The sequence below is a fragment of the Erpetoichthys calabaricus genome, chromosome 5, assembly GCF_900747795.2.
Source record: "Erpetoichthys calabaricus chromosome 5, fErpCal1.3, whole genome shotgun sequence".
NCBI lineage: Eukaryota > Metazoa > Chordata > Cladistia > Polypteriformes > Polypteridae > Erpetoichthys > Erpetoichthys calabaricus.
Window position 1 is genome coordinate 16,005,937 of NC_041398.2, and position 23,964 is coordinate 16,029,900.

Genomic DNA, 23,964 nt, shown 5'->3' on the forward strand with positions numbered 1-23,964 from the left:
GCAACGGGAGCATCGAGCGGGGAGGGAGCAATCGGGTGGGAGAAGAGAGGAAACCTACTGGAGCGGGACGGGACCAGGAATGTCCTGAGGGGCAGAAGAAACAAGGGCAGCGTATGGATGAATGAATCAGGAGAGTGAGGGTGAGAGGATGAGAGAGAAAAGAGAGCCGCGGCGATCTGCCGATGTGCTTCGTGTAGATGGTGACGGCATTCCGCGCGCATCGCTGGTCGCGCACTTCCACTTCAGATTCTAACGTTGTTGTATTCCCAAGATTAATTATATATATATATATATATACTGCGGTGGGTTGGCGCCATGCCCGGGATTGGTTCCCTGCGTTGCTCCTGACCCTAGATGGATGGATGGATGGATATATATATATATATATATATATATATATATATATATATATATATATATATATATATATATATATATGAGAGAGAGATATTTATTGATTAATAATAATAGTGATAGGTTACATTTATTGAGCGCCTTTCACGAACACAAGGTCACTTTACATACAGAGTAAAAAAAAAAAGATGTGTATATATATATATATATATATATATATATATATATATATATATATATACACAGTGGTGTGAAAAACTATTTGCCCCCTTCCTGATTTCTTATTCTTTTGCATGTTTGTCACACAAAATGTTTCTGATCATCAAACACATTTAACCATTAGTCAAATATAACAGAAGTAAACACAAAATGCAGTTTGTAAATGGTGGTTTTTATTATTTAGGGAGAAAAAAAAATCCAAACCTACATGGCCCTGTGTGAAAAAGTAATTGCCCCCTGAACCTAATAACTGGTTGGGCCACCCTTAGCAGCAATAACTGCAATCAAGCGTTTGCGATAACTTACAATGAGTCTTTTACAGCGCTCTGGAGGAACTTTGGCCCACTCATCTTTGCAAAATTGTTGTAATTCAGCTTTATTTGAGGGTTTTCTAGCATGAACCGCCTTTTTAAGGTCATGCCATAGCATCTCAATTGGATTCAGGTCAGGACTTTGACTAGGCCACTCCAAAGTCTTCATTTTGTTTTTCTTCAGCCATTCAGAGGTGGATTTGCTGGTGTGTTTTGGGTCATTGTCCTGTTGCAGCACCCAAGATCGCTTCAGCTTGAGTTGACGAACAGATGGCCGGACATTCTCCTTCAGGATTTTTTGGTAGACAGTAGAATTCATGGTTCCATCTATCACAGCAAGCCTTCCAGGCCCTGAAGCAGCAAAACAACCCCAGACCATCACACTACCACCACCATATTTTACTGTTGGTATGATGTTCTTTTTCTGAAATGCTGTGTTCCTTTTACGCCAGATGTAACGGGACATTTGCCTTCCAAAAAGTTCAACTTTTGACTCATCAGTCCACAAGGTATTTTCCCAAAAGTCTTGGCAATCATTGAGATGTTTCTTAGCAAAATTGAGACGAGCCCTAATGTTCTTTTTGCTTAACAGTGGTTTGCGTCTTGGAAATCTGCCATGCAGGCCGTTTTTGCCCAGTCTCTTTCTTATGGTGGAGTCGTCAACACTGACCTTAATTGAGGCAAGTGAGGCCTGCAGTTCTTTCGACGTTGTCCTGGGGTCTTTTGTGACCTCTCGGATGAGTCGTCTCTGTGCTCTTGGGGTAATTTTGGTCGGCCGGCCACTCCTGGGAAGGTTCACCACTGTTCCATGTTTTTGCCATTTGTGGATAATGGCTCTCACTGTGGTTCGCTGGAGTCCCAAAGCTTTAGAAATGGCTTTATAACCTTTACCAGACTGATAGATCTCAATTACTTCTGTTCTCATTTGTTCCTGAATTTCTTTGGATCTTGGCACGATGTCTAGCTTTTGAGGTGCTTTTGGTCTACTTCTCTGTGTCAGGCAGCTCCTATTTAAGTGATTTCTTGATTGAAACAGGTGTGGCAGTAATCAGGCCTGGGGGTGGCTACGGAAATTGAACTCAGGTGTGATACACCACAGTTAGGTTATTTTTTAACAAGGGGGCAATTACTTTTTCACACAGGGCCATGTAGGTTTGGATTTTTTGTTCTCCCTAAATAATAAAAACCACCATTTAAAAACTGCATTTTGTGTTTACTTGTGTTATATTTGACTAATGGTTAAATGTGTTTGATGATCAGAAACATTTTGTGTGACAAACATGCAAAAGAATAAGAAATCAGGAAGGGGGCAAATAGTTTTTCACACCACTGTATGTATATATATATATATATATATATATATATATATATATATATATATATATATATATATATATATAGAGAGAGAGAGAGAGAGAGAGAGTGGCGCAGTGGTAGCGCTGCTGCCTTGCAGTTAGGAGACCCGGGTCCTCTCTGCATGGAGTTTGCATGTTCTCCCCGTGTCTGCGTGGGTTTCCTCCCACAGTCCAAAGACATGCAGGTTAGGTGTATTGGCGATTCTAAATTGGCCCTAGTGTGTGCTTGGTGTGTGGGTGTGTTTGTGTGTGTTCTGCGGTGGGTTGGCACCCTGCCCAGGATTGGTTCCTGCCTTGTGCCCTGTGTTGGCTGGGATTGGCTCCAGCAGACCCCCGTGACCTTGTGTTCGGATTCAGCGGGTTGGAAAATGGATGGATAGATAGATAGACAGGAATGGGTAAAAGTAGGTTTACAGTTGTGGGTATGCGAAACACAGAGATTATTCTTGTATTATTATTATTATTTTATCATTTATTTGTCTTATCGTGACATTCTTCTGAGTTAATAACGCCTATAAAGGTATTGAATTAGTAAAGCTATTGTAATAATCCTAACCTGCAAGTCTTTTTCCATAAGAAGAGCTGTAAACCTACTTTTGCGCACCCCTGTATATATGTATGTATGTATATATCTTCTTCTATAATATGCTACCGTGGCTGTTCGTTTGTCTGTCCAGGATTTTAAATCACCTGCAGCTTGCAAACCCTTTGAACTATTGACCTGAAATTTGGTACACATATACTATGTGATGTCTACTATCCGCTTGCAGGGTGTTGATTGACGTCTAAGGTTATTCCTCTTTTTATTTTATTTTATTTTATTGTAGAATCAACTCTCAGCAGCGGCCTGCTGGCGGCCATGCGGCGCATGCATACGGGCGCTATTCTTATTTCCTCCCACCTTCGCCATCACTTCCCCTACCTCTTTATATCTTTAATCATTCTTGAGGCAGATTGAAGACTTAAGTGCCAGCTTAAGTGAAAAATGAAACTAAGTAACTGCAACACAAACACTGACTTAATCAGTTTTAACGCAAAAAGATGGCGACTGAAGAAGAGAAGCAGCGGGCCGCTAGGGTGGAGTAAAGAGAAGAGCTGCTCAGGAAGCAGCAAGCACATCAACCTCTGAGCAAACGAATGGTAAATGTACAGAGAAGGAGAACTAGGAATGCTCAAGTCAAGTGTATTCACTGCACATTATCGTGCAGTGTGCTGTTACTGGTATATAATAATATGTATACATGTATATAGTTTTTCATTTAATGGGGGAGCCCATTTTTCTGTTATCTGGTTCAGCTGCCCCATTTGCAGTTTTGCACCATATGGTCCGTAATAAATCCGGCAATGAAAAGTTTCTGTGGTGCCCCCTTTTCCCTCGATGCCCTAAGCACATGCTTATTTTACTTAATGGTTAATCCAGCCCTGGATTAACGGGGCACAAGCAGACAGTGACACAGAGTGAATTCAGAATCACCATTGAGCACAACCTGCAGGCCTTTTAGGTGGGAGAAGTAGGGAGGATTCGGAATACTCGGCGCATTCCTAAACACAGAGGGAACGTGCAAACTCTGTATAGATAGCAACGGCATTGTCATTCAAGTTAAGGATTTGGTAGCCATTAAACATTTAAGAGTGATTCTCCATCCATACAGTAGATGACTGCATTTCTCCTAACCACCATTCAACCACGTCATCCCTAATTTTTTTTTTTTTGATATTTCAATTTGTGGATATGCAGTTTCTTAAATTGAGAGATGTTTGCTTGAATTTTCACAAGAGCCAGTGACTCACGCAAACGTCCAAAAAGACTTTAGCATGGATACGAGGGAAGAGAAGAAACACGAGGAGTTTGTGTTGAACATGGCAAAAATGAATCTGAGTAGTTCAGTTAACACCGTGAGTATGAACACAGCAGGGAAAGCCAGAGACCTCTGTGCACAAAACCATCGGCTTTTGAACTGTTAGCCATCCCTCGTTTATCTCAGCCACTTAACACGGTTCAAGGTTACACTGCATGCAGGCAGGGCCGTTTCTGGGCATAGGCGGTCTAGGCCAGTGGTTCTCAAACTGGGGGGCCCGAAGTAACAAAAAGGGGGGTGCGAAGATGTGAAAAAAAGAAAACAAGAATCGAAAATATGAAAAATACATCTATTGAAACCAAAACAAATTAACTTGAACTACATTCTGATACTAGAAAAATAAATATAGAGTTAGATAAATGTTGATAAAAGTTAAGTAGGTATAATAAAATATGCATCTATGATATATCATTAATTAAAAAAGAACAAATTGGTATTAGTTGGTATTCAAAGAAACGTTAGGGGGGGGCGCGATTAAAACTGTTATAAAAACTCGGGTCGCAAATACTTAACAGGTTGAGAAACGCTGGTCTATGCGAGCATCTAGTGAGCCCTCTAGTGGACAGGGCGCATCACTGCAGCTCAGTGTACAGATTCCTGTCTTTATTTTGCTTAGAAAAATTAATCGTAACCGGACCGGACACAAAGAAATGTTTGTGCGTCTGCACTCTACACAGAACAGTCTGTTGCACAGAAACGGCCCTGGAGGATGCAACTTTTTTTTTTTTTTTTTTTAATACAATACAGACCTACGAATACTCAAAGCGAATGTCAGATGATATTGTTTAATTTTATTTTCGCATACTAGCGATGTTTGATCTGAACGTCTGACGACCTACACATTCCAAAAATAACACGAACAACAACAACGATGATGATGAGGATGATGACAATAATAAAAATCCTCAAACTGTAGCACAGACGAGACAGACATGGCGAAATAAAATGAAATGATCAAAATGGCAACAGGACTGTAGTTCTTAAGTGAAGTGTTAAAAGCTGCTTCAACCAAAACTATTAACGTCTCAAAAATAGAAAGACATTAAAGCTTGTGTTAAAACTCAGCAAATATCTTTCTCAGGTGCTAGCCACCATTTGCGAGACTCGCTCTGGGTGCGCTAAAGCAGTTGTGTGGTTTTTCCGATCAGTAGATTACATTATTTGCATACGCGAGCATGCGGTAAATAGGAATTGTGGGTAAAGTTAAGATTCCTATTTAAAGATAATCATTAAATTCTGAGTTTCAGTTGCTGCTGACATTATGCCAAGTCTTCAGTTTATTTTATTAATTTCAATGGCCTGTATATGTTACAGTAATGTCTTAGTTTGTTTATTTATATAACATCCCGCTAACATCCGCCACGGTGCCCTCTTTCAGTTGCGAGAAGCAGATCATAGAATGGTTGAAATAGTTTACATGCTGTCAAATGAACGAACCACACGCCTTGGCGCAACGTTAGGGGCTTCGCCTCTGGCACTGACGTCCGAGGTCCGATTCCCAGAGAGGGGGGTGCAGTAGAGTGTGTACGCTTGATGAGCCCAGAATTAGGGCGAAACACATGTCGCGTACTCTTTGCATTATTTGACAGTAAACTATTTCAACCATTCTATGATCTGCTTCTCACAACTGAAAGAGGGCACCGTGGTGGATGTTAGCTGACTTGATGACCAACCACAAGCGTTACCTGGTAGGTAAACACCCATACAATCAGATTGTGATTCAGACTACGAATGCCATGAATAATATATATATATATATATATATATATTGTAAGATGCTAGAGGTCACTGTTGTCCCATTTATTAAAGATTTCTCATTTCACAGTCCCCTTCAAGCACCACAGCCACCAATAGACAATTAAATAACACCACAATAATCGCTAATCTCTTTCTTATTCTTCTCCTCCATACCTCACAGCAAGCTTCGTCCACCTCCGCCCGAATCTGGTTCGCTTGCTGAGTTCCCAGCAGTCCTATAAATAGTCCTTGACCCAGAAGTGCTTCTGTTCTTCTTGCCATGTGACTTGCCAGCATTTCCGGGTCAGCTGGAGAATTCCAAGTTTTTAATCATCCTGGAAGTACTTTGGGGCTTCTGTCCTCATGACTACCTAGTACTTCTGGGCTATAAGGGAAGCATGAGTCCCCAGGTCCTTTGAGAGCTCCCCTTAGCAGCACCCAACAAGACTGAGAAACTGAACTCCAAGTCCCAGGATGCCCTGCGGATATCCTGGGCACCACTACACTCCAGGGGAGCTGCCACCTAGTGTTTTGGTGGAGGCAGTGTTGACAAGTAGCTGCCTTCCCCCATCCTTCCATTGTAGGGGTGTCCCAGCCTGTTTGAACTGCCGGCCATCTCTCACAATATATGTATATATATGTTGTGGCAGACGACCAGGGACCCTGTCCTGCTGGGTCACCTGGAGGAAGGACGGACCCGGAGAGTGGCACTATTCTTCCCTGGGTGCATGGACGGTCCTTGAACCCTGGAGGACGGCACTTCCACTACACCAGGAAGTGCTGCCAGACCAGGGAGGGTGTACGCCTGGAGTGCTTCCGGGTGCAAGAGCAGCATTTCCGCCACACTGGGGAGTGCTGCCGGAAGTTTGTCATCGTGCATCTGGCGCACATCCAAGGCATTATAAAAGGGGCCACCTCACTCCATTTGGGGAGCTGGTGTCGGGTGGAAGAGGACGGAGCTTGCGGGAGAGGAGTGGAGGTGGCTCAAAGGACCAAGGACTGAGCAAATATTGTAAATAGTGTGTAAATAGTGTGAATAAAGCGTGTGTGTGTTTGGACATTCTGGTGTTGGGTCTGTCTGTGGCCGGGTTATCTTTTACAATATATATATGTATATATATATATATATATACCTGTATATATGAATGTTACCATAATCAAAGGCACATGTTTAGCTGTTTGTTTAATTAGATAACTATCGACCATATGATACAGTTTCAGCAATGGCTTGAGTGTTTCTTCCTCAGGTGTATTTTATGGAGAAACAATAAATAAATAGGACTAATTTAGGCACGGAGCTGGACAGTTTGACATCTGTGGCAGAGCGACGGGCGTTGAGCAGACTCCTGTGAATCATGGAGAATCCACTGAACAGGATCATCTCCAGACAGAGGAGCAGCTTCAGCGACAGACTGCTGTCACCGTCCTGCTCCACTGAGAGACTGAAGAGATCGTTCCTCCACCACACTATGCGACTCTTCAATTCCACCTGGGGGGGTAAATGTTAACATTATACAAAGTTATTGTCTGTCTGTTATACCTGCATTGTTATCACTCTTTAATTTAATATTGTTCTTTATCAGTATGCTGCTGCTGGAGTATGGGAATTTCCCCTTGGGATTAACAAAGTATCCATCTATCCATCTATCTATCTAATCCTGCCAACTACGCTATCTATCTATTTATCTAATCCTGCCAACTACGCTATCTATCTATCTATCTATCTATCTATCTATCTATCTATCTATCTATCTATCTATCTATCTATCTATCTATCTATCTATCTATCTATCTATCTATCTAATCCTGCCAACTATGCTATCTATCTATCTATCTATCACAGCCTGATTCCTAAATCTTTTCTGAAATGGATACCTTCTAGAACGTATTTTTCTGAGACCATCTTACAGATAGATAGATACTTTATTAATGCCAAGGGGAAATTCACATTGTAAGCAGACATTGCTATAACTTGACCTTCTCAAATTGTGAATTTGAGGTCCTAGATACTTCATTGTCCCTGATCGTGTCTCCAGGTCTCAAAATCCAGCTCTGGCAGTGGCAATTCCTCTCAAACAACCACCTCTGGACACAGGCAGCATGGAGTGAAAGGCAAGAACAAACCCTTGAAGGGATGCCATTTACCTCATGTGACATGCTCGGCTGTCACCGGTCATTTTAGACCTGCTAACGAATTGGACAAATGTGTGCTTGGTATATTGGACAACCTGAGCGCACAAGTGACCAGGAGAGTATTAGAAGCAGACTCTCTGAAGATGTGAAGAAAATCAAGTGTGTGAGTGGGATAATAAATCTGTTGGGAATGAGAAGTGGATGTCATGTGACTACTCCTGTGTGTAGCCAGTAGGCATTCAATCCAGGTGTCTGGGAAGCACAAACAGGGCTGTCTCTCATCCAGAGAAGTCATTTTGGAGCTGAGTAGAAAGTGGGCCCTGGGAATTGGGGAGGGGTGGGATCTGGGGGGGACGTGGTGCATTAAAGTCATCCCCATCCCCATGCCAGATGTATTTTGTGTTAGGAATGTAGGGTCAACAGGCAGGAATAAGATGCAGAGAAAACAAGAGGAATGACAAGAGGAGTGCTGCTGTGTGTGGAGCAGTGGGGCAGGTGTGAGAGCCGCCTCTCCTAATAGTCGGGGGGGGGGGGGGGGGGTCATTTAGGAGGGACCACCGAGGATTGGCTTGCTAATACTTTCAACGACAGTCAGATGTGATTGACTCTTTATGCTAGTTTTACTGAAACTGAGGTTTGGAATTTCAATATGTCTCTTTACAACGGTGGTCTTAGTTGAGGTCAAACTCTGCTTTGAATCTTTCAGTGTTGTGTTTGGGCAAACTTGCTAACCTTTATTGATAGCATAAAGCAGTTCAAAGTGATACAAAAACATGCATTTGACAATTTCCTGCTTTGCATTGTTCTCGACTTTGTCTCAATCTATTAGACTTTCTGTCCTTATTGGTTTTGTCTCCAAATCTGCCGTGATCTCCTTAGGTTAACATGAAGGGTTCACAGCATTTCAGACCTCTGATAAAATCTTAGTTGGTGGTGTTTAGTTAACAATGAAATATGCTCATTTTTTTACTTAATATTGTCATTATTTTTACTTTACGTGTCACTTTTATTTTGACAGATAAAAAGGAGCCTCCTTGCCAGGTCACATGGGCGTGGAGTCAGGTGCTTAACGGCTTCCAGGACAGGACCGACTGTCCATGTGAGAGGGGAATCGGAGAAGAGAAGAGCAGACACTTGGGGGGAGAGAAGAGTTTTCCACAGGAGATGGCCTCTGCCAGTGACAGTGCCACGGATGAAAGACTGGCCCACATTAAACAAGATGATTGTAAGTGGGGTGCACTGGAGGATTTCTGTGTGAAGCTGGAGGACTGTGAAGGAAGAATTCCCATTTGGAAAGAGGAGGAGTTTGAGGGGAAAATTGTCCAAGTTAAAGTGGAGGACTCAAAAGACTTTTCAGTCAGTCTTGAACTGCAAAAGCATGAAACGGGCACCGTTTTCCAGCAAGACATTTGTGGAGAGTCTCATTCCAGTGTGCAGCCCTGGTTCACTAAAATGAGACAAATGGCTAACCGGGAGGTGAAATCGGAGTTTTCTGAATTTGAAGAGAAATTCAAAGGAACAAATGAGAGAGAAGCAGAAGAGCAGCCATTATCTGGAGCTGTGGGAATAAGTAAGTAATGTGATTAAACATAAAAGGAAAGTGGAACTGAGGAAGGTTTCAGGTTCTGTCTTGTATTGGTTTTGGGTGCTTTCAGTAGGTGCTGACATTGAGAGTTTCTTTGCCGCCTTTGTTGTTTTCCGTTAAGCGTTCAACTATGTTGATCGAGCTGTGGCCCTGTGGGACATCCTGAGACTTTATGGGATCCCCTTGAGGTGGCTGGATATCATGGCTGGCCTGTACGCTGGTACTGTGAGTGCTGTGCCAAGTGGAGGCAGAACCTCTCAGTTGATTCTGGGGTCCATCAGGGGTGTGTTCTGCTCCTACTCTGTTCAATGCTTGTATGGACTGGGTGATGGTCAGGGTTGTGGGGTCTAGTAGCTGGGGAGCACCTGTTGGTGAAGAAAGACTCACGGATCTTAACTTTGCTGACGAGGCTGTGATCTTCACAGTTAATGGAGGCTCTCAAGAGACTGAGAGATGAGTCTGAGTGTCTGGGTTAGCGAGTGTCCTGATAAAACCAGAGAGCCAGGACTTTAACTCTTTTAGGGCGGATGTCGACTTTTGTCGACAGGAGGGGTTGAAGGCGAATGTCGACAAAAGTCGACATCCAGGGATAAAGGGCGACAATCAGCTGTTAATGGCGACAAATCTCACTGTCATGTCACAGGCATTCCCTCTGTGCTTGGAGGAATGCTAGACTCGTTGACTCGGCAAATAAACATTGCGTGTGCGTGAGTTGCGAAATGTAAACAAAGGCAAGATGGCACCGACATGTGAAAAGGCAGCGAAGCAAGTGCAGAAAAGAAAACACTTGGCAGACGTTGTTTTGCGCATTACCGCGAAGTCGGACTCTTGATTTTTCAGAATCGGACTTTATTGGCAGTGATCAGGAGATCGAGCAAGAGAGTTAGAAGCAGGCATCAGCTGATCAGACACCAGCCGATGCCGCGCGAGCGGATCTGCTGCCAGTTGAGTGCCTTCGCGCAGCCGATGCATCTACGGCAAGGTTCGCATGGGATAAATACACATACATTGAACCGTTGAGAGCCGATCTGGCTACCGGAGTTTACAAGACGGCATGGCTTGCTTTTGGACACGACAGATCACCAGCTGCTGTACTTCAGGCTGCTGTCTCCTGATGCTGCTTTTCAGCTACTGTCAGACGAGACAAACAGGTAGGCAGAGATTTTTTTTGAATCGCGGGCTGCGTTTTCATCGCATTCTCGTTTTTCAAAGTGGAAACCCACAACGAAAGACGAGATGAAGCGCGCTGTGGCATTACAAATAGAGATGGGACAGAACTGGTGATATAACTTCAGGGAGCATTGGTCCAAACGTGTTTTGTCCCCTGGTGGCTTAGGTACGTGCTGCTGCAAAGTTTTATTCACTTCTCTAATAAACAGAAGCAAATTCCATGGGTTGAGCCAGGCTATAATGCCATACATAAAGTTCATAAAGTTTCAGAAGATGAAAAGAGGTGACAATACGGTTTTCATGCAGGCAGAAAACTTGGTGGCAGTGGTATGGCACGATGGCAAATGGGTGACTTGTCTCTCTACAGTACACACTAACAATATATGTTAGAAAATGCAGCAACAGACAATTGAAAAATAGGCATCAAAACAACACGTATTGTAAGGAGTGCAATGTGGCAATGACTGAAATTGGCTGCTTTGAGCGAGATCAGACTTTGCTGTGTAAAATGTATGTGATATGTATGTGAAATCATAGAGAATTCAGGCTCATACAACATGCAAGACAGTAACATTTGTCAAAAGTAAATATTTTTTGTTGATTTGATATGTTAAACAATTGCTTTGTGTTCTTTTTTAAAAAATGTTAGTTTTTGGAAAAATATTCAGCCCTGTGAGAAAAGAAACAAAAAAAAAATTAGCCCTAAAAGAGTTAATGGTCTCTTGGGCACGGCCATCAGCAGTGTGTCTGTCTGCGGAGAGAGTGTAGACCTCGTCGAAAGGGTTAATTACCATTCAGGTGACTCTTCCAATGAAGTCAGTATATGAAATGGGAGAGCACTGGGGTGATGAGTTCACTGGAAAGGGGTGTGTGGTGCTCCCGATATCTCCACAAAAGGACGAAGGTCCAAGTCTTTAGAGTCCTGGTGCTCCCTGTTTGTGAGACATGGACGCTATCCAGTGATCTGAGATGAAGACTCGACTCCTTCATGTGTGTCTCTTTGGAGATTCCTTGGGTCCCACTGGTTTGACTTTGTGTTGCTCATGTTGTTCCAAATGAGGCACATGACCTGCATTGTGAGGGAGCGTCAGTTAGATACATAGATGTAAAAGTCACCATATAATAGACAGATAGATCGATCTAAAAGTCACTATATAATAGATAAATAGATAGATCTAGAAGTCAATATATAATAGATAGATCTAAAAGTCAATATCTGCGGTGGGTTGGCACCCTGCCCAGGATTGTTTCCTGCCTTGTGCCCTTTGTTGGCTGGGATTGGCTCCAGCAGACCCCCCGTGTCCCTGTGTTCGGATTCGGCGGGTTGGAAAATGGATGGATGGATGGATAAAAGTCAATATACTGTATAATTGATAGATAGGTAGATCAAAATGTCACTATATAATAGATAGATAGATCTAAAAGTCACTATATAATTAATAAATAGATAGATTGAAAAGTCACTATATAATAGATAGATAGATAGATAGATCAAAAAGTCACTATATAATTGAAAGATAGACAGATAAATCTGAAAGGCACTATAGATAGATAGATAGATAGACAGATAGATAGATAGTGTGATGGGCGGATGGGTTCTATGCCCGGCCGGGATGCCCCTGCTGCATATGTTCCGGAGGAGCAACTATGGGCAGCTCAATACCTCCCCTGGGACGCTTGGTGGCAGCCTCCCTGGCCGATGGTGATTCCCCAAATTCTCGCAGGGCTCCTTGGGAGATGGAGTCCTCCACAGCCTGGTTGGGAGCTGGGGTGGCCGCTAGGGGGTTCTGCCTGGATTCCACAGCCCGGCTGGACAAATCTTCAGCCCCACCCGGAAGTGCAATTGGGACCAGGTGGTCAGTGACGGCACTACGGCCATGTGGCACGATTACCCGAGGGTGATCCGGCCTATTGTTGAGGACCTGAGTGGCTAGACCAGGCCAAGGGGTCACCCACGTAACACCTGGGTGCAGCAGATAGAGGGTCATTCCCAGGTTGGTGGGACTGGACCGCTTGTCTGCCTAGGGGGTTGCCAACCAGGATCCCGAGAGGCTGTGCATGCTCCGCAAACCTGACCTGACTTTGAAAAGACTTGCAAGTGTGTTTGTTTTGGTGTTGAGAGCAGGTGGGAATGAAAGTGAGATACACCAATGGAGTCCAAGTGCTCGGGTGTGTAACAACTAAGAAGGGCTGACATAAAACGTACCGTGTATACTGACATATAAGTCAGGTCTTGAAACCCGAAAAATTGATCATAAAATCAGACCCCGACTTGCACACCCGTTCAAAAATATGACACTTATTATTATTATTATTTTTCCATCTTCTTCCCTCCTTCAGTTTCTCAGAAGCATCGAATTTTGCTGCAGCAGCGCAGTTCTCAGTTTCTTTCATTACTTCAACAACTTTTAAAACCAGCTTCCTATTTTCTTCTGATCGAACGCTCCATCCTAGATAAGGGATGCTCTTATGATTAAGGTGTATGAGATACAGAAAACAGTGCAAAGGTCGCTTCGGAATAGTTTGGGTATTACTGTGTGGTCACATGCAGTGGGTTGACACCCTGCCCGGGATTGGTTCCTGCCTTGTGCCCTGTGTTGGCTGGGATTGGCTCCAGCAGACCCCCGTGACCCTGTGTTCGGATTCAGCGGGTTGGAAAATGGATGGATGGATGTGTGGTCACAATACATAGAAAATAAAGGCCGTGTGCTCCAGGGTTACTCTCTAAGGTGGGTGTTAGCATATCGTAATCTCTTGGACCAATAGTGTGAGTTTTCCGCATTCGACTTATATGACCAACATTATAAAATACCGGAAATTGTACAGTAAAATCAAAATCTGACTTATCGGTGGGAGAACTTAAACGCAAGTATATTACGGAAAATAAAATGTAAAGGTTTGTGTGAACTCCAAAACACTGAAAATGTCCAACACATCCATCCATCCATAACCCAGAATTTCTCAACCTTTAAGTATTTGCGACCCGAGTTTTCATAACAGTTTTAATCACGCACTCCCCCCCCCCCCTTAACGTTATATTTTGAAAGGAGCCCACTAATACCAATTTGTTCTTTTTTAATTAATGACCTATCATAGATCCATCCATCCATTTTCCAACCTGCTGAATCCAAACACAGGGTCACGAGGGGTCTGCTGGAGCCAATCCCAGCCAATACAGGGCACAATGCAGGAACCAATCCAGGGCAGGGTGCCAACCCACCGCAGCCTATCATAGATGCATATTTTATTAAACCTACTTAACTTATATTGACATTTATCTAACTCTATATTTATTTTTCTAGTATCAGAATGTAGTTTCAGTTAATTTGTTTTGGTTTCAATAGATGTATTTTTCATATTTTCAATTCTTGTTTTCTTTTTTTCCCACCTTTGTGCCCTCCTAGGGGGGCCCGCCCCACAGTTTGAGAACCACTGTCCTAACAACAGGGTCACAGGGGTGCTGCTGGAGCCAATCCCAGCCAACACAAGGCACAAGGCAGGAACCAATCCCGGGCAGGGTGCCAACCCACCGCAGCCTATCATAGATGCATATTTTATTATACCTACTTAACTTTTATCGACATTTATCTAACTCTATATTTATTTTTCTAGTATCAGAAGTAAGGGCTGCTGGAGTCAATCCCAGCCAACACAGGGCACAAGGCAGGAAACAAACCCCAGGCAGGGTGCCAGCCCACCACAGGGCACACACACACCCACACACCAAGGACAATTTAGGATCGCCAATCCACCTGATCTGCATGTCTTTGGACTGTGGGAGACTCAGAGAGAACATGCAAACCTCACGCAGCAAAGCAAACCCAGGTCTCCTAACTGCGAGGCAGCAGCGCTACCCACTTCGCCACCGTGCCACCCACATGTCCAACACACGAGTTTCTCAAATAAAGTTGTGATTTTAAAAGTAAAAAAAAAAAAAAACATGTATTTTATCAATTGTGCTTTAATAAGTGGATAAATGTGCACCAAAATTAAAAATAAATAAACTAATTAATAAATAAGTGAATTAATTGATAAGTAAATCCTTAACAAAGTCTACTGGAGTGATTTTTGGACCAAAGACCAAGCTGACCTGGCAGTTTCCAGAAGCTCTTGGTCAGCTGACAGAACAAACCTACCCCCAGAGCCCCTTTATGGTAACTCCACAAAGCATTGTCTTGAGCAGCTGTGCTAACCACTGCACCACCATGCTTTACTAATAGGAGAGAAGATAGAGACAGACTTACCATTTACTTTAAATCAGGTTTCTAAGCTATCAAAATCATATCCAATAAATCAAACAATGAAGGAGAACTCAAATTCACTTTCTATATTTCCATTCTTGTTTGTGAGATGTCCACTCAGCCTCTCTTTGTCAACATGAATGTCAACAGAGTAAGACAAAACCGAGGGGCTGCGTCCATTATTGAAGATGAGAATTCAAATGATGTGAGCATCAATAAAACGAGGATTAGTAAAAGCAAGAGCGAGGGGGCATTAATGACCAGAAGACATGGAGGGGCTTGGCCTTGAGTTGGCTGAAACCCCATGACAGACGCACTTTATCAGTTCCTCTTCTCAGATCCCAATTCATCCATTTTCTTAACCTGTGGGTCTTCATCAGCTTTTGAAGCAAGGCAGACCACAGCCTGAGAATGGATGCCAGTCCAATGCGGGGCACACTGGCACAGCAGACAGTGATTAACAGAGCAGACACATATTTGGTGAACGAGCGGAGAATGGAGATACTGAACAGACAAGGGTTAAATAATCCAAATCCATTTACACAGTGGAAGTGATTGAGACTCAATTTAAAAGCAAGCCTTAGTGACGTCACACAAAATTTCATAAGCGCTATTATAGGAAACAGGAAAGGAAGTGTGGGGTGAGGCAGAAACAGCCACAAGTGTGCTACGTATCTCATGTTAATTAATTGTTCTTCATATCATTGCAGATTTACCGGATAATTGCAGCTTCTCACCATTTTCATCAGCTCAGATGTCTCCTCAGTGCAGACAGCAGCACCAACAGGACAAGGAGCAGATGATGAAATTAAAAACAGGATCGGAGAATAAGAACGCAGCCTGTTTGCATTTCAGTTCTCTTCCTGTAAGAGAAGCCATCAACACTAATCAACAACAAGGGCCTAACACTGACCAAGAGGCTTTGCGTACTGACCAAGAGTGTGGACAAAATTGTAAAAACAAATCTGATGGTAAAAATCTCAAGTCAAATCATGCAAAGCCAAAGTCATATTACTGTTCTGAGTGTGGCAAACAATTCCTCCATAAGAGCAGTCTTCCAGCACATATAAGAAAACATACTGGAGAAAAACCTCATTGCTGCTCCGAATGTGGCAAACGATTTTATGACAGTTACAAGCTCCAACGACACGCAAGAATCCACACCGGAGAAAAACCCTATGGCTGCGCTGAATGTGGGAAAAGATTCATTCAAAATAGCCATCTTCAGACCCACTCAAGAACTCATACTGGAGAAAAACCTCATTGCTGCTCCCAGTGTGGCAAACGATTTTCTGACAGTTACAGCCTCCTCACTCACACAAGAATACACACTGGAGAAAAGCCCTATGGCTGCGGAGAATGTGGAAAAATATTCATCAAAAGTAGCCACCTTCAGAGACACAAAAGAGTTCATACTGGAGAAAAGCCATATGTCTGTTCTGAATGTGGGAAAAGATTCACAGACAGTAGCACGCTTCGTCAGCACACACATATTCATACTGGAGAGAAGCCATATAGCTGTTCTGAATGTGGAAAAAGATTTCTCCAAAATGGCGGTCTTCAGGCACACATGAGAGTTCATACTGGAGAAAAACCTCATTGCTGCACTGAATGTGGCAAACGATTTTCTGATAATCGTAGTCTCCGAAGACACACAAGAATACACACTGGAGAAAAGCCATATATCTGTGCTGAATGTGGCAAACAATTCACGGACAGTAGCTATCTTCAGAGACACACAAGAGTTCATGCTGGAACAAAACAGCAGAAATAGCGGCAGTGGTGCTGGGATCAACAGGACTAATAAAGAGAAACTTTCAAGCTCATCTTGACATCCTTCCAATTGCCATAACTTCATACGGATTGCAAAAAGTATCTTTATTAGAAACCAGGCAGGCATTTTGCTGAGCCCTTACTGCAAACTTAATGGAGTAAAAAATAAAGCAGTGCAACTGAACTGTCGTGACTAAAGACTGAGGTTCACTCCTATCATGACAGTAAGCACACCAAGAACATGTGAAGAAATTAATCTTCTAAATGAAGCCATATGTCTGTTCTGAATGTGGCAAATACTTCGCCGACAGTAGAACTCTTCAGCAACACACACAAGTCATACAGGAGAGAAGCTGAATGTAGCAAACGATTTCCCCATAACATCACTCTGTAATATCACTTCAGAATCCACACTGTTCTGCAGTTCTGAATGTGGCAGAAGATTTCCCCATAACAACAGCCTTAACAATCATTCGGAAATTCAGACTGAAGAAAAATTGTATTGCTCCTCTAAGTATAGTAGAGGATTCTCACTATCAAGTGATTTTCATGGGTACTTAAGAATCCACAGTAGAGAGAAACCTTAATATTTTACTAATTGTGGTAAACGATTCTCAAACAGCAGTGGACTTCATAACTGTAAAAGAACTCACACTGGTATGAAGCCTTGCAGCTCTTCTGAATGTGATAAGTGTTTCCCAGACAGTCAGAGTCTTAATGGCCACACTGGAGAAGCCCTGAAGACGTAAGCTGGAGAGTGAAGAAAGAAGGAATGGTGGAGGGACTAAAATGTAACTCTCCTAACTACTGAAGTCTGGATAAGTACCTTCACATGGTGGGCTTCGTTTGTATAAGACTGAAAACATAACTCATCAAGGGAAAAATACTGTTATGGTATTACAAAGACTCAATAAAGTCCTTGATACTGATCACATGTCTCACAGGATAAAAATGTACCCACTGTCCACCTCAGCAGTGAGGTAGATGATGGTGATAATGATAGTGATACATCTTTAACTGAAGAGACGAAGACCATCAAGGTAGTGACAGCCCCGATGGACAAGAACAGATGACACCACAAAAGTGCAATGTAAGCAACAAAAAAGAAAAAAAATCAAGAGGATTGGACGAAATGCTGTGGTCAACTGAAGATGAAGAGGAGGTCAAGTACTGCTACTGACAAAGAGGACAATGAAGTAGATGAAAGACTGGTGTACGTTAAAGAAGAGGACTGCAGGTGGGGTATACCGGAGGGTCTGTGTGTGAAGGAGGAGGACTGCGAGGATCAGACTTCAGGTTTTAAAGAGGAAGAGTTCAAGGAGGAGTTTGATGGCATTAAAGTGGAGGATTCCAGAGGGTTCTCGGCCAGTGTTGAACAGCAAAGCATGAAACTGGGGATTCATTCAAGCAAGAGACAATCGTATTGTCAGGCGTGTTTACTTCAAGTCGAAGTCACACAGCGCCTCTCCCAGTAGCACTGAATGCGGGGGTCCTGAGTGCTGCCCGGTGAACTCCACACGTGACACTAAGCTTGGCTTCTTTCTCACAGTCGGCGAGTCCCCTAGTTGCCATTTTGCCAACTCCCACTGGGGGACCTTCAAGGTAGTGACAGTCTCGATGGACAAGAACAGATGACACCACAAAGTGCAATGTAAGCAAAAAAAAAAAAAAATCAAGGGGACTGGACAAAAGGCGGTGGTCAACTGAAGATGAAGAGGGGGTCAAGTACTGCTACTGTTTGGAAGGAAAATCTGGAATTTATAAGGAAAGGATTTGCCAGGAGGGCTCAGAGGAAACTTATCCCCACCTCCAAATTCTTTAAGATTACTGAGGTAAACTTAAGGTCTCTAATTGGAATAATTGAAGAGCGTAAACAAAGAAATGGAAATATTATCAAGGAACAGAAAAAGATGAAATGATACAGAAAAGGAGGCACAGCCAGAAGCCATCAGAACAGAACAGGCAGAGACCGGAGAAGAAGAGAAGAGGAAGACCTTGTGTAGGGTGACATTTATCACAACATGAAATCCTCAGCAAGCAAACAGAGTGCAAAAAAAAAAGGGAAAATTCAGAAATCAACACCCAATTTTGAATGGACATACTCAGAAAATGTTTCTCACCCATCAGTGAAAAGTCGAGCAAAGCAACCGATTCTCAAATAAAGACCTGCAAATAATAAAGAGAGACGTTTGGAGGAGTTCAGAATGGGATTCTCACTGGCCTCAAAGTCCCACTTCGTGCTGTCTCGACATTAAGGGCCAGTAGGGCACAAACCCCAGAATGCCACCTGATGGCACCGTTGTGTTTAATAACTTGATTCAGATATTCACAGCAAACTCCACTAAGTCTTCTTAATAATTCTGTTACTAATTTCCCATCATATTCTCAATGCATTTTCTTATCTATAGTAGATAATGTCAGATTGTTTTTCAGCGTGGTGCTGCTAGTTGGCTCCTAGGCTCACTGTATGGACCCTGCAGTTAGCCTCCTGATAAACTCACATGCGTGTGCACATGTGCGGCCTAAAGTTTCAAATTCACCGAGGGGCCTAAGGGCTACAGACCACCATCTTGTTGATAGGACAGTGAGCTCCACTCTAGTTACTTTTGTTTTTTTTTTTTCACACTTGAAGTTTGAGGTTTCCTCTGGCACATGCCATTGGCAAGTAATGATAAGCCCGTTAAATGTAAAGAAAGAAAGAAAGAAAATTGTGTAATAGGAATGCTTTGACTACAGGATATGCCGATGATCAGAAGCCTGGCCATTTCTGTCTGAATACACTAAATGTTTAAAAGCTACCATAGACCCCCTATGTGTGCTCCTTCCACTTCATGGGAGTAAAGCTGAGAGAGGAGAAGATGACATGAAGACGAGTCAGAGTTGTGAGTCAGCCTGGTGTCGAGTAGTTGGATGTGAGGATCGGCTCAAGCCACACGGACATGTCAGTGTTAGGCCAGTGGTGTGTTAAAGGAGACCTCAGGCTGAGTGTGTTAAAGTGGGCGCCTCAGTAAGTTGAGCGTCTTTGTCAAATGGATTGTCAGTGTGAAGTATCGTCTCATGGATTAGTTCTGTTTGATGTTACAATGTTAAACGTAGTGTTTTTGTTACCATAATAATAAAGCATTGTTGTAGCAGAAAAACAAAATGTATCCTTTGTGTATTTTATTATTATTTTTTAAGAATTTGTATTACATGTACCTGCTCTGTTTAACTAAGGTAGCCCGAACCATTTGTACCCAGCACAGTTACCACGGGAATGATAAGATAATGACAACTTATACTTTTGATTTTGTCCTGTGTATGAATCAGCGTTTCTCAGCCTTTAAGTATTTGCGACCCGAGTTTTCGTAACCGTTTTAATTGCGCGCCCCCCCCCCCCCCCCAACATTTTTTTGAAACCCTAATACAATGTATTCCTATATTTTTTGCTGCCGATACACCGCTACATGTTTAAAATTTCCCTATGAATAGCGAAATTACGCCACATATGGCAACATTTGCGCCCCCTTTTTTGTTACTTTGTGCCCCTCTAGGGGGGCGCACCCCACAGTTTGAGAACCCCTGGTATGAATTGTGGTCCCCATGGGTTGCTGCAATTTCCCAAACTCCCGACACAACAGACCAAGACACAAGTTCCAATGAAACAAAGGGTTATTATTGTGTGAAACTCTTTACTAAGAAAGTTTCCCACACCACTACCAGAACTCTGTTTTTTCCTCTTTCTGTAACTTTTCCTCCGGTCTGTTCAGCAAGCTTCATCCTCCTCTTCCTTCTCCTGACTCTGGCTTTCCTCCTATAGAAAACCCAGAAGTACTTCTATTGCGCCCACCCCCCCCCCCCCCCCCCGATAACTGCAGCTTGGGAATACTTTCAGGTGATGTTGGAGCCTGATAGAGCAGGGCTCTTTAGTCCCCTCAGCACCCCCCAAAACCCAACAGGGCTGAGCCAATGACCTCCAGTTCCCAATGTGTCCTGTTGGAATCCATGCTTGTACCATAACCCAGGTAGGCTGCCATCTACCGTTTTAGGGGAGACAATACCCCAGGCACACTGTTTTCCCCTCTCCTTACACGCCATGGGCCTCCCAGCTGGGTAAAGATCTCAGTTCGGCTCCAGCCGAAATGCCAGTCCTTGCATGGCAACCCTCCCAGAAGGCATAAATTAGATGCTGCTCTTCAGATATACATATGTGCCAAACGCTTTCTTATTCTTTTTAGCTATTTTGGGACATTTAGATAATATTAAGAGGTAATTGTTTAAAGATGCCCTGCCCGGGGTTTGTTCCTGCCTTGTGCCCTGTATTGGCTGGGATTGACTCCAGCAGACCCCCGTGACCCTGTAGTTAGGATATAGCGGGTTGGATAATGGAGGAATGTTTAAAGATTATACTGTTTACCTGTATGCCAATTGGTACAAATTAATATGTTTCTTTACTATGTGATTCAAAAGAACCTAACACACATAAAATTAATTTCTTTGATATTTTGTGAAGTTTTGGCCTGGAGATCTCAGCTATTCAAATGACGGGGCTCACTCAATAAGTGTTTTTTTTTTTTTTGTCCAGTTGTCTTAAACACTACTGTTTGTTACAAAGGATTCTCAGTTTTCTGGGCTATTTTTCTGGGTGAAAATCTAAAATAAGATTCAGGACAAGTTCATCCACAAAAGGAATCTAAAAATAAGAAGAGATAAAGGAAACAGTCGAGTACGTTATACAAATGCAGAGATTGCAGGGCTAACTGTAAGGCGTACGAGAGCAACAGTGAAGTGCATTAGAAATGAACAAGGCAGACGAGAATATCCAGGCAGTGGAGCAGAGAAGGGACAAAATGTGAAGAAACTGATAAACAGCAACAGGGACTGAGACAGAGGGATTTGGAAATGGTAGAAAGAGACGTGTAGTGAGGACTAAAAAGCCTTGAAATGATTACCTTAGACTCCAAAGAGGGCCATGCTACATTACCAAAAACTTCAAACATTGGACCCGGATGTTCTGTCACTTCTCCCCTCCCTGCTTAGTATTAAGCAAAGAAAAAAAACAAAAAGAAACATTTGGGAAACAACACAAGAAAAGATAGATAGATAGATAGATAGATAGATAGATAGATAGATAGATAGATAGATAGATAGATAGATAGATAGATAGATAGATAGATAGATAGATACTTTATTAATCCCAATGGGAAATTCACATTATCCCGCAGCAGTATACTGATACAATAAATAATATTAAATTAAAGATTGATAATAATAATAATCCACCCATCCATCCATTTTCCAACCCGTTGAATCCGAACACAGGGTCACGGGGGTTTGCTGGAGCCAATCCCAGCCAACACAGGGCACAAGGCAGGGAACCAATCCTGGGCAGGGTGCCAACCCACCGCAGTAATAATAATAATGCAGGTGAAAAACAGACAATAACTATGTATAATGTTAAATGTTAATGTTTACCCCCCCTGGGTGGAATTGAAGAGTCGCATTGTTTGGGGGAGGAATGATCTCCTCAGTCTGTCAGTGGAGCAGGACGGTGACAGCAGTCTGTCGCTGAAGCTGCTCTTCTGTCTGGAGATGATCCTGTTTAGTGGATGCAGTGGATTCTCCATAATTGATAGGAGCCTGCTCAGCGCCCGTCGCTCTGCCACAGATGTTAAACTGTCCAGCTCCATGCCAACAATAGAGCCTGCCTTCCTCACCAGTTTGTCCAGGCGTGAGGCGTCTTTCCTCTTAATGCTGCCTCCCCAGCACACCACCGCGTAGAAGAGGGCGCTCGCCACAACTGTCTGATAGAACATCTGCAGCATCTTATTGCAGATGTTGAAGGACACCAGCTTTGTAAGAAAGTATAACCGGCTCTGTCCTTTCTTGCACAGAGCATCAGTATTGGTGGTCAGTCTAATTTATCATCCAGCTGCACTCCCCGGTATTTATAGGTCTGCACCATCTGCACACAGTCACCTCTGATGATCACGGGGTCCATGAGGGGTCTGGGCCTCCTAAAATCCACCACCAGATCTTTGGTTTTGCTGGTGTTCAGGTGTAGGTGGTTTGAGTTGCACCATTTAACAAAGTCATTGATTAGGTCCCTATACTCCTCCTCCAGCCCCATTCCTGATATATACAGTGGAACCTCGGTTTGCGAGTAACTTGGTTTACGAGTGTTTTGCAAGATGAGCAAAAATTTTTAATAAATTTTCACTTGATAAACGAGCGAGGTCTTGCAGTACGAGTAGTTTGTCTGCTGAGCATCATGTGATCACAACTGAGCTGATGGTTCTTCTCTCTGTCTTACTGCGGGATTGTGGGTAATCATCTCCTATTCTCCGTCTGAGTCGGAGTGCCTCACTCATATAGTCAACATCCGTACGAGTGTGTACTGTTTACAACAGCATTAGCATTGTGACTGTGTGTGTGTGTGTGTGTGTGTGTGTGCTCGCGCGCACGCATGTGTGCTGTGACGTGCGAGTCCCCATCTTGCACCCTAAAACACGAAGCTGAGCCTCAGTACTTTAGCAACACAAGCTTTATTAAGCTTGAAACAGCAACAGCGTGGTTATTTATACACAGACACAGCAGTCAGGCAGGGGCCCTGCACATTTATAATGTTCCTTGTTCCTTGTATCACCCATCGACGGCAGGCGCTTATAGCATGTCCGCGATCTTTTCGGATTCGCTTTTACGGAGAACTGCTACAGCGATGGGAGACTGCGATTGCTTTGGGACGCTCTTCAGCGTGTCGTCCCGTTGGGTGGAATTCCACAAGAGTTTAGAAACTCACTCACACCAGCAATGATTCTTTTCAAAGGTAAAGTGCAAGTTAATTTGTTTTATGTAGTTTTACTTTATATTTTGTATTAATCATTTTTATGTGAATAGTTTTGGGTTGTGGAACAAATCATCTGAGTTTCCATTATTTCTTATGGGGAAATTCACTTTGATATACGAGTGCTTTGGACTACGAGCACGTTTCCGGAACGAATTATGCTCACAAACCGAGGTTCCACTGTATATATATACTTAGATATATATAAAAAAAAAAATTACACACTTTTACTCACTATGACACCAAAACAAGATAAAGTTCCCTTTAACCATCCCTCAAGCAAATGGTCATCTCGTAACAAAAACACTCCCCTCAAACACCCCAGATCCCCACTTTTCATTAGAAAGGATGGTCAGTCCCAACTAACCCCACATATATATATATATATATGGTTGAAATAGTTT

The 23,964-nt window shown here is 43.0% G+C and overlaps 1 protein-coding gene across 1 annotated transcript in view; it reads left to right on the forward strand.

The window, feature by feature from the left end:
• The first annotated feature begins 15,680 nt into the window (after nucleotides 1-15,680).
• LOC114641632 (uncharacterized) overlaps nucleotides 15,681-23,964 on the forward strand; it is a 42,954-nt gene continuing 34,670 nt past the window's right edge. The window contains exons 1-3 of the mRNA XM_028790667.2: nucleotides 15,681-16,737; nucleotides 17,711-17,777; nucleotides 17,889-18,157. Of these exons, the coding sequence (XP_028646500.2) occupies nucleotides 15,719-16,737; nucleotides 17,711-17,777; nucleotides 17,889-18,157 (1,355 nt within the window). The 5' untranslated portion in view covers nucleotides 15,681-15,718. The remainder of the gene's footprint in view (nucleotides 16,738-17,710; nucleotides 17,778-17,888; nucleotides 18,158-23,964) is intronic.